General features: G+C 43.0%; 2 protein-coding genes across 4 annotated transcripts in view; both read right to left on the reverse strand.

Moving 5' to 3' along the window:
* ldb3b (LIM domain binding 3b) overlaps positions 1-2,770 on the reverse strand; it is a 15,906-nt gene extending 13,136 nt beyond the window's left edge. For 2 of the 3 annotated variants that reach the window (XM_086195847.1, XM_086195845.1), the window contains exons 1-3: positions 2,631-2,770; positions 2,407-2,510; positions 418-746 (exon numbers count right to left, since the gene is read on the reverse strand). In XM_086195847.1, coding sequence (XP_086051973.1) covers positions 418-513 — 96 coding nt within the window. In that variant the 5' untranslated portion in view covers positions 514-746; positions 2,407-2,510; positions 2,631-2,770. The remainder of the gene's footprint in view (positions 1-417; positions 747-2,406; positions 2,511-2,630) is intronic. The other variant, XM_086195846.1, reaches the window with a different exon arrangement.
* A 4,324-nt stretch (positions 2,771-7,094) lies between these two features.
* LOC147239837 (melanopsin-A-like) overlaps positions 7,095-13,416 on the reverse strand; it is a 48,908-nt gene continuing 42,586 nt past the window's right edge. The window contains exons 9-12 of the mRNA XM_086195931.1: positions 12,655-12,826; positions 12,395-12,499; positions 10,326-10,397; positions 7,095-7,451 (exon numbers count right to left, since the gene is read on the reverse strand). Of these exons, the coding sequence (XP_086052057.1) occupies positions 7,254-7,451; positions 10,326-10,397; positions 12,395-12,499; positions 12,655-12,826 (547 nt within the window). The 3' untranslated portion in view covers positions 7,095-7,253. The remainder of the gene's footprint in view (positions 7,452-10,325; positions 10,398-12,394; positions 12,500-12,654; positions 12,827-13,416) is intronic.

Here is a 13,416-nt window from a genome sequence, read left to right on the forward strand (position 1 = left end):
CACACACTCACTCACACACACACTCACACACACACTCACACACGTCACATTTGCACGCATGCATAAGATAAAGTTTAAACATGCCACATGTTGTCAAACCAAGCAAATATGTACAAAAATTATATATATTTTTTTTTCTTTAATATACATGCAAACTTTTGTGCATCTTGGTTTTTCTGGTGAATCGGCTTGCTGAGGACAGTCAGACAGACAGTGGAGGACTGAGTTAGAGTGTCTATAAAAATAGGACATTCTTGTTTTGGGTCATAATTGATAATGTGGAGGTGCGTTGCTGTGTTAGGGTGAATCATCACATCGTTTCAGAGGTGTTGTTTTGGGTTTTTTTTTTTTTGCTCCCTGTGTGCTACTTCGTCTTTATTTCTAGGAGACTTCCTCTCATCAGAGCTCTCCACTTACCCTGGAGATGGTGAGTGGCATGTTGAAGTCCTTTCCTCCTTGTAGCCTGAAGCCCCACGGAGCAGGGCCGTTCAGAGTCACTGTGTACGTACTCATCTTCGCTTAAACGTCAACACTCCTCCCGCTAACAACTCCTGCTGGCTGTGTAGTTTCCTCTCCTGCTTGCCGTGCCCTTGCTCTCCGTCTTCCCCTGCTATCCTTTTGTCCGAGCCAGTCCTCCTCCTTCAGCCCTGGCTTCACTACGTCTCTCCCTGTCTGCTCCCAGCTCTCAGGACAAACACCCTGGGGTGGTGATGGTGCTGGTGGGTGGGTCAGGTGCTGTGGAACCCCTGTGACACACACAGAAATGGAGGGACACACACACACACATGCACACGCACGCACGCACGCACACACATACACACACACACACACACACACACACACACAGGCAGGCATGCACACAAGTACACACAGAAAGAGTGAGCCGTGCTAACAAGCTGGCCCTCAGCTCACCGTGGACACTCTCCTGCTCTTACCACGACATCAAAAACCCTCTGAACAATTTAAAAGAATCAACCAAATATGAAGTTAAGAGAGAAGTTTCTTGCCTGCAGGGTTGCTGAGGGTGAGGGACAGACAACCTAAGAATAGCGGCGCCCAGCAGAGACACAGGGGCCCTGGCCCTTATAAGGCCTGTAACACGAAGCCCCAGAATGCTTCACTGCCGATTCACATGGCCAATATAGACCCCTCTTACTGCAACACATTCTCTCTCTCTCTCTCTCTCTCTCTCTCTCTCTCTCTCTCTCTCTCTCTAAGCGCTATCAGTTCATGCAGCCAGCACCCTGTCACCCACAATCTCAGGGCAGTGACGTCATCTGCTGCTCAGACATGCGGTCTTCTCTTCGAGTAATGGAAACAACAAATTAACAAGGCCCAATTTCCTAGAAGCACCCCCGCTGCACTGATTCCCATGGCACCGCAACGCAAGAAAGTTTGAATGTGTGTGTGTGTGTGTGTGTGTGTGTGTGTGTGTATGTGTGTGTGGGTGAGAGAGAGATGGCGATGAGGCCATTATGGGCCAGTAAACACAAATACCATGAACTACTGAATCATTTAATGTAAAAGAAATGAAAGCAAAAGACTGCCTAAGAAGGCGGAATCTAAAAAAGCAAAGGTTTGATAATTATTTGTGTGTGTGTGTGTGTGTGTGTGTGTGTGTGTGTGTGTGTAGTGGAGTAAATCAATTAGCAGGCACCTACAGCTGTTATGGTTAAAATAACACAGACAGCAGATTCAGTCATTGCTTCATAGGCGATGACAGAGTCGCTGCATTTATTCATCTTTTGTTATGTTTTCTGAATCAGTTATGAGTCACAAACTCCCACGTTACTGTAGAGGTCGAGTTTATGTCCTGATGTGACACCAACACCCAGGACCAGCGCTTGACTGAATGAACAGGAACCATTGATCCAAAATATGTGTGTGTGTGTGTGTGTGTGTGTGTGTGTGTGTGTGTGTGTAAAGAAGTACTTGTTAGAAGTAAGAGAACCTTATTTTACAAACAACATCAGAATTTTACTCCACACACATCTTTTTCTTTCACCAATAAAGAGTCTTCAAGTTAATCCCACGGGTAGAAAAGAACAACGATGGGGAAACGTTTCTATGTTCCTCTGCTATAAATATTCCTGGACGGCCATCAGGCTTCACACCACCCCTCAACCCTGTGCTGCTCAACTACAGGTCAGTAGAATGAAAAAAAACATTCAGGCGCATTTCTGGTAATTTAATTACAAAAAGAAGAAATCCTGACGTATATGATGGATTCATTCAGAGGGTGCATGATGATACATTTTACCAAGTATCAGAAGTGCCAGTTCAGCAGTCATTTCTGGACTGTGCCAGCAGGGGCTGCTATTAGCAACGGAATGTTAGGCTGAAACTTTGAGCAGAGCTGAAACCAGGGAGGCCCTCACGAAGGCAGAAATATGTGTTTGCTTTCACCTGCGCGGCCGTTGGTGCACTTTGTCTCTTTAAACCAGAAATGATCAGATTTCCAGTGAAACTCGCCGGAGGATCAAGGAGGTCCAGGAAGAAGCGATTAACTTCTGCAAGCGGCTGACAGACAAGTTGTTACTGTTACAAATGAGTGCGATGGATGAACGCCCACCTGACTCTCCCATACACTTTCCTAGTCTACTCATGCAAATCACTCCCCAAACACTCACCTCACAGGGTCAAGGTAGGAAGATCCTTCAGGTCAAACACCGGCAGAGCTGTCCATCAAATCCATGCCGCTGACACAGTGACTGATACAACCGGTTACATCAGGATAGTCCACTTCTTATCCGCCGGATCCCTTCCACTCTGGAAACTGCCTGCAGGATTTACTAAAATATCAATCATTCAGACACGGATGGACAAATGAAGGTGACCACAAATGCAAAGTGCTGCTGTTGATTGTATAAAAGCCAGCGTGGATACCATAAGAGGACTTTCATGTTTTTAACTTAAACCTCAAAGTAGGTCAAGACTCGAAGGCCCCCCTTTCTTTTTAAATTAACTCAATAACCTGAGGGTTATCTGGAAAACCTGCACTAAAATCTTTATTTTTCAGCCTCTTTCGCACATATTGAAACATACACTTTAAAAAATTTAGACCTTTGTCTTAGATGACTAATGACTAGTTTTGGGGTTTTTTTTGGTTGTTTTTAAAAAAAAAAGAAACGCCACCACCTATTAAAGATGCTGTCTCGGTCTTAAAGGTACATCAACCCATGTTCTGCAGCGGGTCTAAACGGGTTAGGTGAGATATTAATGCCTGATGAGACGTCCTTCGCCAGGAGCGACTGAACGATGGCTGACATCGGACAGTCGTGTCTGCAGACTTCAATATTTATGAAAATATGAACGAAAGGTAGAAAGTTTTGGAGCAGCAAAGTGGGGATCAGGGATTCCTGGGGACACACTCACACAAGAAATAGACGCCAGAGTCACGATACAATTTCCAAAAATGAAATACAATTCCAAAATGATAAGAATTAGCATGTTTAACCTTAACAAGTTTCAAATAAATATAAATTTGGCTTAGTTTGAATTGGCTGTGTTTGGATAAAGTTCGTATGCTTGGACCATCTCCAGGGATGTTGGGGATCACAAGTCTGGCAATTTAAGGGCGGTGTCAGACCAAAAAAATGCTTTGCAGAGGTTGCGCACCGGTGTGGGCGTGTCACATCGTACACCAGGTAAACAGCATCATAGCAGCTTAGCTCAGCTGTTCCATGTTCTTTGTCGTTCCGTACACAGCATGATGCAACAAAGTAAAATGTGCTTCCGCCGATGAAATGAGTTCAAAAACCTGTTTTTTGGGTCACAAAAGATCTGATCCGAACCGAGCCTTATTTTGGGGGGTGAGGGGAGGAAAGGAAGGAAGTGTTTTTCCACCACAGAGGTCAACAGAACGTAATGCTGAAGTGACAGATAGGCTAGCAGCCCTAGCTTCATGCAGCGCAGAAACAAGACACACCAATCAGTGTTGCACAATTTAGCGACATTTTATTTAGAAAAATAAATAAAAACAACACATTTTGTTCAAAGGAAATCGACATGAAACCAACACTTCATAAAACCAACACTTCATTAAAGCAGAATTTAAGTTTCATGTATAGTATATATAATATTTAACTTAGTTTTGTCATAATGCTAATTTTTTTTTAGCTGTAACTCTTTTTAAAACGTAGTTCTTTTGTACATTCTTTTATGAATACTGCAGGGCACGTGAGCAACCTTTGCAGCACTAAATTTTGATCACGAAACAAAAAAAAAAATGGCAGCGCGTGAGGAGAAAACTTATTACAATCATAGTCAAAGATGCAGCCCTCTTGTGGATCTGGAAGGGAACTGCAGCAGATACAAATGTTTTAGAAGCGGGGCTCTGAAGTATTTGAAAAGGTGGTGAATAAAAGCACGACTGGAAGTTGAAAATTTCCATATCTTCAAAAATCGACTCAGGGGCTGGAAAAGCTTTTGACAAGGTCGGTACCAGCGTCCTTGAATGTAATGATGCCAGGTAGTCAGGGCGAGGGGAGTCGAAACAACAATGGCAGCACTGTAGCGGTGACGTAAGCGGATTTACTCCATGTTTTTTTCAAAGCTAATTTGAAAAGACTCCCAGGAGTAACTACTCCAGGAATACAACAACATTTTGCCGTCGGGGTGTTTCTGTAAGTGGGAGATATCTTAGCTGATCTCCCTGGTGGAGTTGGGAACATTTTTTTGAATATGAAGCCAATTAAAAACAACAGAGAGATTTGTATCCTTGTGCTTCCTCTCTGAGTGTGAACAATAAACCACACCTCTCTTATTCACGACTCTCCACTTTGGAGCTGCAGCTTGTAAAGGAAAATGTTTCAGTCACTGATGAGCATGATCACAACAAACAAACAAAAGACCAAACCCAAACATTAGTAGCATTGGTATCTCGCTGCTAGCTGAACCCACTAATGGGAGTGCTAGCTAAATGAAGTTTTGGTTTCTCCTTGCATGAAGTCCAGTGTATCTCATGTTTAAGCGCTGCAGGAGATATTCGAGCTGGTGGTGAATTTCGAGATTCGATTGCCAGTGTGGGGCTGCTTTTGCCGGTGGCGCAGCTCGTACGCCTGCAACTCGCCTAGCTAGCTGGGCCTCACCCTTCCCCTGCAACCGGGAGGTGGACGCTGATGGCCCGCGGAGGAGAGTAGCCATACGTGGGCGAATCACGTTGAGGTTCGCTGCCAGCATGAAGGTCTGTAGCGGTGAAACATGAGATATGAGGTGCTGCAAGCGGAACGGAGTTCATTTATAATTTATATCCCAGTTGTTCAACTTCCTCCCTGCTCGGTTCATGCTAGCTGACCGGTACCACTCAACAGTGAGATCAAACGCTGTGACTGGTTACCGATGAGGATCAGCTCTAAAAATGGCAGCATTGTCAGACTTAATAATGAATGCAATTAATTCAGGCTACTACGAGGAGGTGTGAGAGTCCAATCCACACTGTCATATCAGTGAGCATCTGTATAGCTGACAGGAGATGTTACAGGTGAGCATTGAGAGGAATTCAAGGTGCAGGAGTGGGTCCAGTTCTTCAGTGCATACACACTCACACACGCTCTAACTCTCACATAACATTGGGCGATGTTCTGCGGTGCATTTCTGTGTCCTGATTTGTTGCGCTTTATGTCACCAGGAAGGGAAAAAATCATTAAAGAGCCAGAGGGAAAACAAACTGTGTGTGACCCAGTTAACATGTAAAACACACATCAGAGCAGCATTCGTCGCGGGGCGTAAAGACTTCAGTGGGCACTGCGGTTGAAATGTCTCCAAACCAACCAACAGCATTCGCTATTTACCCCAACAGATGCATTCCAGAGGAAAATGTCTTTGAGGTTGTTAACACAGGAAAAGAAACAGGATTTCAAGTACAAGTGAGATGTTTTATCATTGTAGAGTCAGTTGTGACGGAGCAGCAGTGCGTTCACAGGCTAACGCCTCTGACTTTCAGCAGACTCCCATGCAAACGTCAGAAATAATAATAGAAAAAAAAAAGAATAAATACAACCATACAACCCCCCCCCCCAAAAAAAGCCTTTTCACATGGAGAATTATGTACATAAGGAGGGAACAAATCTGATCATTTTAAACCACTGTTTACTTAAATTAAATTGCAATCTGGGCCTCCTGGTTTATTTATTTCTGAACACCTGTTAAATTCCATCCAATATTCATTATCTTGAGAAAAAATGCCTCAATCTTAGTTATTTGCTCTAAGTTAGACACCTACCACGTGTATCTGTCAGCACCATTTGTGCAAAATATTCGAATTATATCAACGCTCGTAAATTTTAGAGTTTATTCAGAGTGGGATCAGTAAAACTGCCACTTCTTAAGCTGCTGTCATTTGATCTGATGATTTACATCCTCAATTTCATGAAGGAAAAATATACCAACAGGTCGGTGTAGATAAAATAATTTAAAAAAAAATCTTACTATTACTGCTTCATGCAGCCATTATTCATTGGAATCACTTCATGGTACAGAGACCAAATCAAGCAAATCACACAGTTTGAAGAGCAAACAATTTAACGTATATACAGATCAATAGTTTTTTTTTTTAACGGTTTGTGGTCTTTATGACAAATGGATTTTAGTTTGTTCTACTCATATAATGTATCACAAAACTGAACCAGCAAAAACGGACTGCCAGTGTGGTCTTACAGAGGAGAACAAATGTACATAAATGGCCATAATAAATATTTTGCTCCCAAAAGTAATATTGTGGGAACAAGTTACAACTTCTGTCCACAAATGAATCCAACTGTGAGAACAAGTTACATGTCAGGGCCTTAAGTTACTAAGAATGTCATGTCTTGAGGCCACAAACCAATAACAGCGAGGGGGCGTGTCACAGCTAACGGTCAAGAATGAACATGACTGTGTGAAGAAATGCCATCTTATGAGAACAGATGAATCAATTTGAGGGAACAAGTTATATCTATTTGTCACAAAGTCCTTTTCTCTTTCTCTCTGGTCATTCTGGGGTTGCATTAAAAAAAAATAGTCAAAAAAGTTTCTTGTCAAAAGAAAAAAAACAAAACAAACAAACAATAAAAATCTAATGGCTACCCAACCCTAGATTTGAAAGTTTTCACATTGTGTTTTTAAGGCCAATTTGTTGCCTCCAGCCTTGAGGTAAAAATATCTCCAACCACTGTGATATGTCAGAAAACATGTATGTATGCAGCGCGCGCACACACACACACACACACACACGCACACACACACACACACTTGTTGAACTTTTGTCCCGCTCCTCATGGTAACGCTGCCGTCTCCAGTCTGGCTATATCAAGTGATTCCTTGGCGACTGGGCTGTAAGTTTTGGTCAATTTGAGGTTGCCATGGAAACCCGGCGGGCTATGCAAAATAGATGGGCTGGATATGGAGGTGACAACGATGGATGAAGCCTTACATACGGTCCTGGGGCCCGACTGCTCCATCACACTATCCAGCTGTGTAGACAGAGAGGGGGAAGGGGAGAGAGATTCAGGTATTCAGAGACTAGACACTTGTGGGAGCGAAGGATGAATGCAGCGAGGAGGCGGGTCTAACCGGAAGGTTAAGAGAGATAATAAGCTTTGATCAACTGTTGCTCTGACTTGGATCAATACAGCTCTCCTCCAGTTAACCTGCTAGATCCAGACATGAAGAAGTCGATGCTGATCAAAGGCATTGACTGGTTGGATTGATGAACGGCTTTCCACTGGTACCCTCGATGGAGTGGGACTTTATCACTCAGCTGACCCTCTGAGATCAATAGTCCTGCCCCAGGGGACCAAAGTGCGCTAGCTGGGCCTGCAGATGTCTTTTTTTCTTTGGGGTTTTGGACAAATTTTATATTCTTATTCAACTCGTTTAAAGAATATGTTTTAGAATTTATCAACCTCTCGCCAAGCAAGAGCTGACAAGGTTGGTAACACTCCCATGATGCATGAGGATAAAGCCGTAGCCGTGATTAGCATAGCTTAGCGTAAAGCCTGAAATTGAGGAAACAACGAGGCTGCTGCAGTGGAAATTTACCAAATTTCCCCAGGTCGTCTCAGGTCAAGGATGAAGGGTGGTTATGTGCAAAGTAGGTCACGGCCACCTTGTTAAACACACAACTTGTTCTTACACTTTTAAAATGACTGATACAACCTGGACGTGCTCGTCTTTGGATTTCGAGGATACTTTCTGTAGCTTCAACATGCTTTAACTCCCAACTCACTAAACGATGAAGCTTGGTCAGTGGCACAAAGGTGTAGCTAAAATACATATCAAACATGATACGTTAAAAACAATCAGGTTAAATTTTCAGACGTTATTTCGGTGAGTAGAAAATACTGCAAAAAGACCCATGAAGTTAAGAACTTCATCATCATTAGGTGACACAATGGTCTCGTTCTCCTTGAAGAACAATCATAGTTTTGTACTGACGGAACGAGGGGATCCAAAACAACACAAGCATGCGGTGTGGCTGCATGAGTGGAGGATGTAGATGGACAAGAAAACACAGAGGACGAGTTTGGCTTAAACGAGGGGAAGCAAATTAAGGGATTGGGTGACGTCTCCCTTTAGATTAGAGGTCTTTATGGGCCCACCTGAAATGTAGAACAGGAGACCCAACCCACGCCCCATCCAGATCTGGATCCATGTCCGTATGGTCAATAAGGTCCAGGTCTGTTCCTGTTCCTTTGTCTTTTTATCATTCTGTGTCATACCCAGAATGCAGTGCTGCAACTCAGGATGGGTCAGAGGTTGAGATTTGCTTTGGAGATTAAAAATGATTTTACATTAGTCCAGCTAATGTTAGCAACCATGACAAATAACCTAAGTTATGTTGACTGTGCTAGATGAATCGAAACTACAACACCATTTCCAAACAAGACGTGTTAGTCACCGTGACATCAAATGCACTTTGAAGTTGAAACAATACATTGATTCGCCATGTTGGGTCAATCACGAGGAACCCAGTAAAGATGAACTAAAGGCATCATGACCCAGCACAAGGGAGACGGCTGCCTGCATCGCATTAGGTAAGACACAAAGGCTTGGTTAACATGAACTAATAAATATGAATGAACTCGGTGCTGATTGGATTGTGTCTCAGGGCCCGGTTCAGTCCTTATCTGTCAAATATGAGACAGGTCTGGGTTGGATTGTAGGAGGACATTTCCTGGTCATTTTTTGCTCAAGTACACATTTTTGGACCTGTAAAGACCTCTTTTTTAAAGAACACTAACAACTAAAAACATTAAACAAACATGCCAGCATGATGGGAAACACGCCTCCTGTCCATCCTCCCCAGAGGCTGACAAGAAGAGACAGTAGGTCCCCTGCTCTCCTCTGTGTGGGCACTCGGGAGCTGATACCCACAGAGACATGCTAGTTAGCTTAGCGCAATGAATGGTAGTGGATGGGTCATCAAATGTACCAAAATGGCTGTATTAGTAGTTCGAGGGTGGTTTGTCACATTCACAATAAAATGCCAGAACCACTTTCCTGACTGAAAAACTTCAGCCACCAAACATTTGTTGATGGCTGTGGGATCGACTGCTACTGCTACTGCTACTAATCATGGCCAGCTTTGCAAGAGAGAAGAGAGGATGAGGAGGAGTACCTCTGCACAAACCAACATCCTGAACCAGAATGCACAGAGGAGAACCTCCAGGTCTTAGAGGCATTTAACAACTTCTCCCCCGCTACCATTTATTGTGCTAAGCTAAGTAGGAGGAGAGAAGGGGAGAAGCGTATCTTTCTTCTCGTCTGACACTGGGGAGGATGACATTATCGTCAACAAATCTCTCAAAGCAATGGAGGGATTATTGTACTCATAATTACTGTTATCGTCTGTGTAGATAAGCCCTGAAATAACTCCAGAACCATGCATGAAATGCTTCGGCAGACATGCAGTTGCACTGAATGACAGGGCAGTGATTATTCTTGCAAGCAAATTAAAACATTAACAATGACAATATTTCTTAATCTTAAACATAAACGTAGAATGCATCAACTGTGACATGAGCGTGTTACATCATGCAGGAAGTGCTCTCTGCGAGTGCATAGCTGCGCTGAGCGTGTTTTTAACGAAGCAATACAGTCGCAGGCTTTTTTCTACACAGATGCCAGTTCTTTCATTTTTTTTTTATTTTTTTTTTAATTACAGTGGTTCTCAAATTGTTCTGTACCTTTTGTACACCCGTGTGGGTACAGTACACACGCCGCCATTTGAGAAACACAGTTTTATGGGATTTGCTGATTTTCCTCGACAAAATCAAATCAAACAGAAGCCACAAATGCCACATCTACTGTACGGGACAAGAGGTGGACAACTGGTGGACCCTTACAGTGGCAGGCAGCAGAGTGGTTGGCTGGAGGCTGATGTCCGACATGGAGATGTCTTCAGGCTCCGTCAGAGTCTGAACAGCATGCACATAAATACAGCCGTTCAGAGGAACAGTAAAGTTTATTTTGAATGATTCGGGCTTTCCATTAGGGTTAATTTCTTTGGCACGGTCTTTATACAATAATATTAATAATAATAATAGACGCTAACATCAACTGGAGTAACATTAGCACTGAAGAGAAGTACAGTTATGGATTCCTTGAACCCAAGAGTGGTATTAACAGGATATATTCTTAATATTAGTTGGTATCAATGAGACCTTACAAATAAAACTAGGAGTCCTAAAATCCATACGTCAGTTAGCGTTATTGAACTCTATGACAATTTTTCTGTGGGGTTTCAGTTAAACACCTGAAATAAGATCTGTGGTTAACACAGGCCCAAGATATTCGTTCACGTTTTGTTCTACGGCATAAAAATACGTCAGAAAAATTGAAAAACAAAACGAAACCCCCCCAAAAAAGCCCTTGCTAACCGGTGTCTAAATGAGACCACAGAGGTTGTCAAGGATTTTAAATAGCATCACACTGAACAAGGAGAAGACAGACGAGGTGGAAGGTCATGTGTTTGCTACAGCGCTTATTTTTTACAACAACAACAACAACAACAATAATAATAATAATAAAATCACGCATCCCGTCTTTCTGTCTAAGGAGCTCATAGTGATGCTATGGTCACTGATGTGTTCCCCCTGCAGCATTCCTGTGACACAAATTAAAAATAGGAGGAGGAATATTTGTGTTGTCATTTTACACCACTGAAACAAAATGATCCCAAGAATCAAGTACAAAAAGTTAATGACAGATAAAAGTAAAAGTTGACGCGTTCTGCTGTGTGCACAGACAGGAGCAGATCCAGGTCAGAGACTTCTAGAGAATCAGTCGTCTTGTGTGCGCCAACAAGTGCAGTATGTTAAAACATGGGGTCACTTCATGCAAGCTGTGGATTAAGTCTGAAATGTCCAGATTACTGGATTAGTCTTTAGACCCTCTGTAATGGAGTCCTCAGGGAACCTGACCTGCATGGTAGTACTCCTGCATGTGTGTGTCTGCATACGTGCACACACGTGGGTTGCTTGTTTTTTTCCCCCTTCTTCTTCTGTGAATTAAGATGATTACAGAGAGACGGAAATGCTCCATATATCCGATGTCCCACATAGAGGAACCTGTCTGTCCATTGGCCAGGCAGCACGATGCTTAGACACATGTCATTTTTATCAAGTACGAACACCAGATGTTCGAATGCTTGGTGAAACAAGCACATGGAAATCATGTTTTAACAGAATATGTCATTCGTGGACGTGTGTCCATATTAACTGCATTCTTAAAGGAAAAAACAAACAAACGTGGTGTCAGGGTTAAAGTGTGCATGTTGAAGTTTTAGCAATGGATGGAGCTTTAATTCAGACACTGGCTGTGAGAGAGACCAGGAGATGTAACTTGTTCCCTCAATTTAGCCATTGTGAGGCCACAAGATGGAACTTCTTCAAAATATTTGATAGCTTGTTATCTACTGCCAACCCAAGCTTTGTAAGAAACACACTTTTGACGCGTGTCCTCTCACTTTTACTCCACTTCTCATGACATGCAAACTTATGTTGATGGCAACCATTTTATACATAGACACATTTTATAGATGTAAAAGTTCTAAAGGGAAGTGCACAGGCAGGGACGGCCAGGGTTGTTACTTGCAAGCAACATGTCTCTCTCACACACACTCACGCGCGCGCGCACGCACGCACGCACGCACGCACGCACGCACGCACACACACACACACACACACACACACACACACACACACACACACACGGCGCCAAAAGCAATGGGACCTCATGTGATTATATTATTATTATTACAATTACAAGCTAAAATATTCATATCTTTTCAACCACAGACGGCTCAGGTTTAGAGATCAGACTTCACATTAAATACTAAGCGTTCAAATGATCATGTGACCCTCAGACTGCACAAACCTTTTGATGTGTCACTGCTTGTGTTATGACCCCTCACCTTTGACCTCTGGCTAGCACGGCGCACCTGTTTGACATCACTGGACAACTGACGACCAACAGGCGTCCGAGACAAGCTGTCCTCCTCCATGTCAGAGAAGCGGGCCTGAGAGACAACACACACACACACACACACACACACACACACACACACACACACACACACACACACACACACACACACACACACACACAATTCAAAGTGTTCGTCAGACGAAGTGTAAGACAGACACATACCCCTTAGAAATGAGCTACACTCACTGATTCGCTATCAGACTGGGAGGAGAGGTGGGGCTTGCTGTGGCGGTTGCTCTCTGATTGGCTGGTGAGGGTTGATCGCCGGGTTGACTGGAAGCTGCTGCTGCTGAAACGGTCCCTGCTGGTGACGCACAGCAACACCCCGAGGTAGGGTACATACCTGCTCAGTGCTGACCTGAAAGAGAGAAAGAGAGCACATCTACAGAATCACAAATTACCAGACTATAAAACAGTGAGCTCCTCAAATTTAATGCAGGATACAATAAAGTCAGCTTCTCTAATGTACCTGGCCACTTAAATGTGGAACAACTACATTTAAGCAAAGTACAAGAGGCTGAAAACGTAGTACTGGACACAGTATTGCTTAAACATGCTCATACTGATAATGCTGATGAACTGAAGTTAACCATGTTCCCCCAGTGAGGTTGCTAGCAACATTCACTAATTAGTGATCTGTTAAAGATGAAAAGCATTTGTCTAGCAGACATTCAGGCTAATTGTTTTGTGACCTCACTCAATGAGCACATGACCACAGTGTCATTAAAATCTGTTGTTAAATTTTCCTTCCAACCGCCAAAATACATCACTCTAATGAAAATACACGAATCAAAACATTGTCAATTTTAATTATTATTATTATTTTCATTTTCTAGAAATCATTACATTGATGGTTTATTGGTATTCTGAGTCACAGATAGGATTAAGCAATTAAGCTGATTAGGGTCCACATCAGTCATAAATCGAGACAGTTTCAACGTGTGCATC

This window comes from Aulostomus chinensis, chromosome 23 (assembly GCF_037954235.1).
Source record: "Aulostomus chinensis isolate RoL2024-O1b breed Wild chromosome 23, RoL_Achi_v1.0, whole genome shotgun sequence".
Taxonomy (NCBI): domain Eukaryota; kingdom Metazoa; phylum Chordata; class Actinopteri; order Syngnathiformes; family Aulostomidae; genus Aulostomus; species Aulostomus chinensis.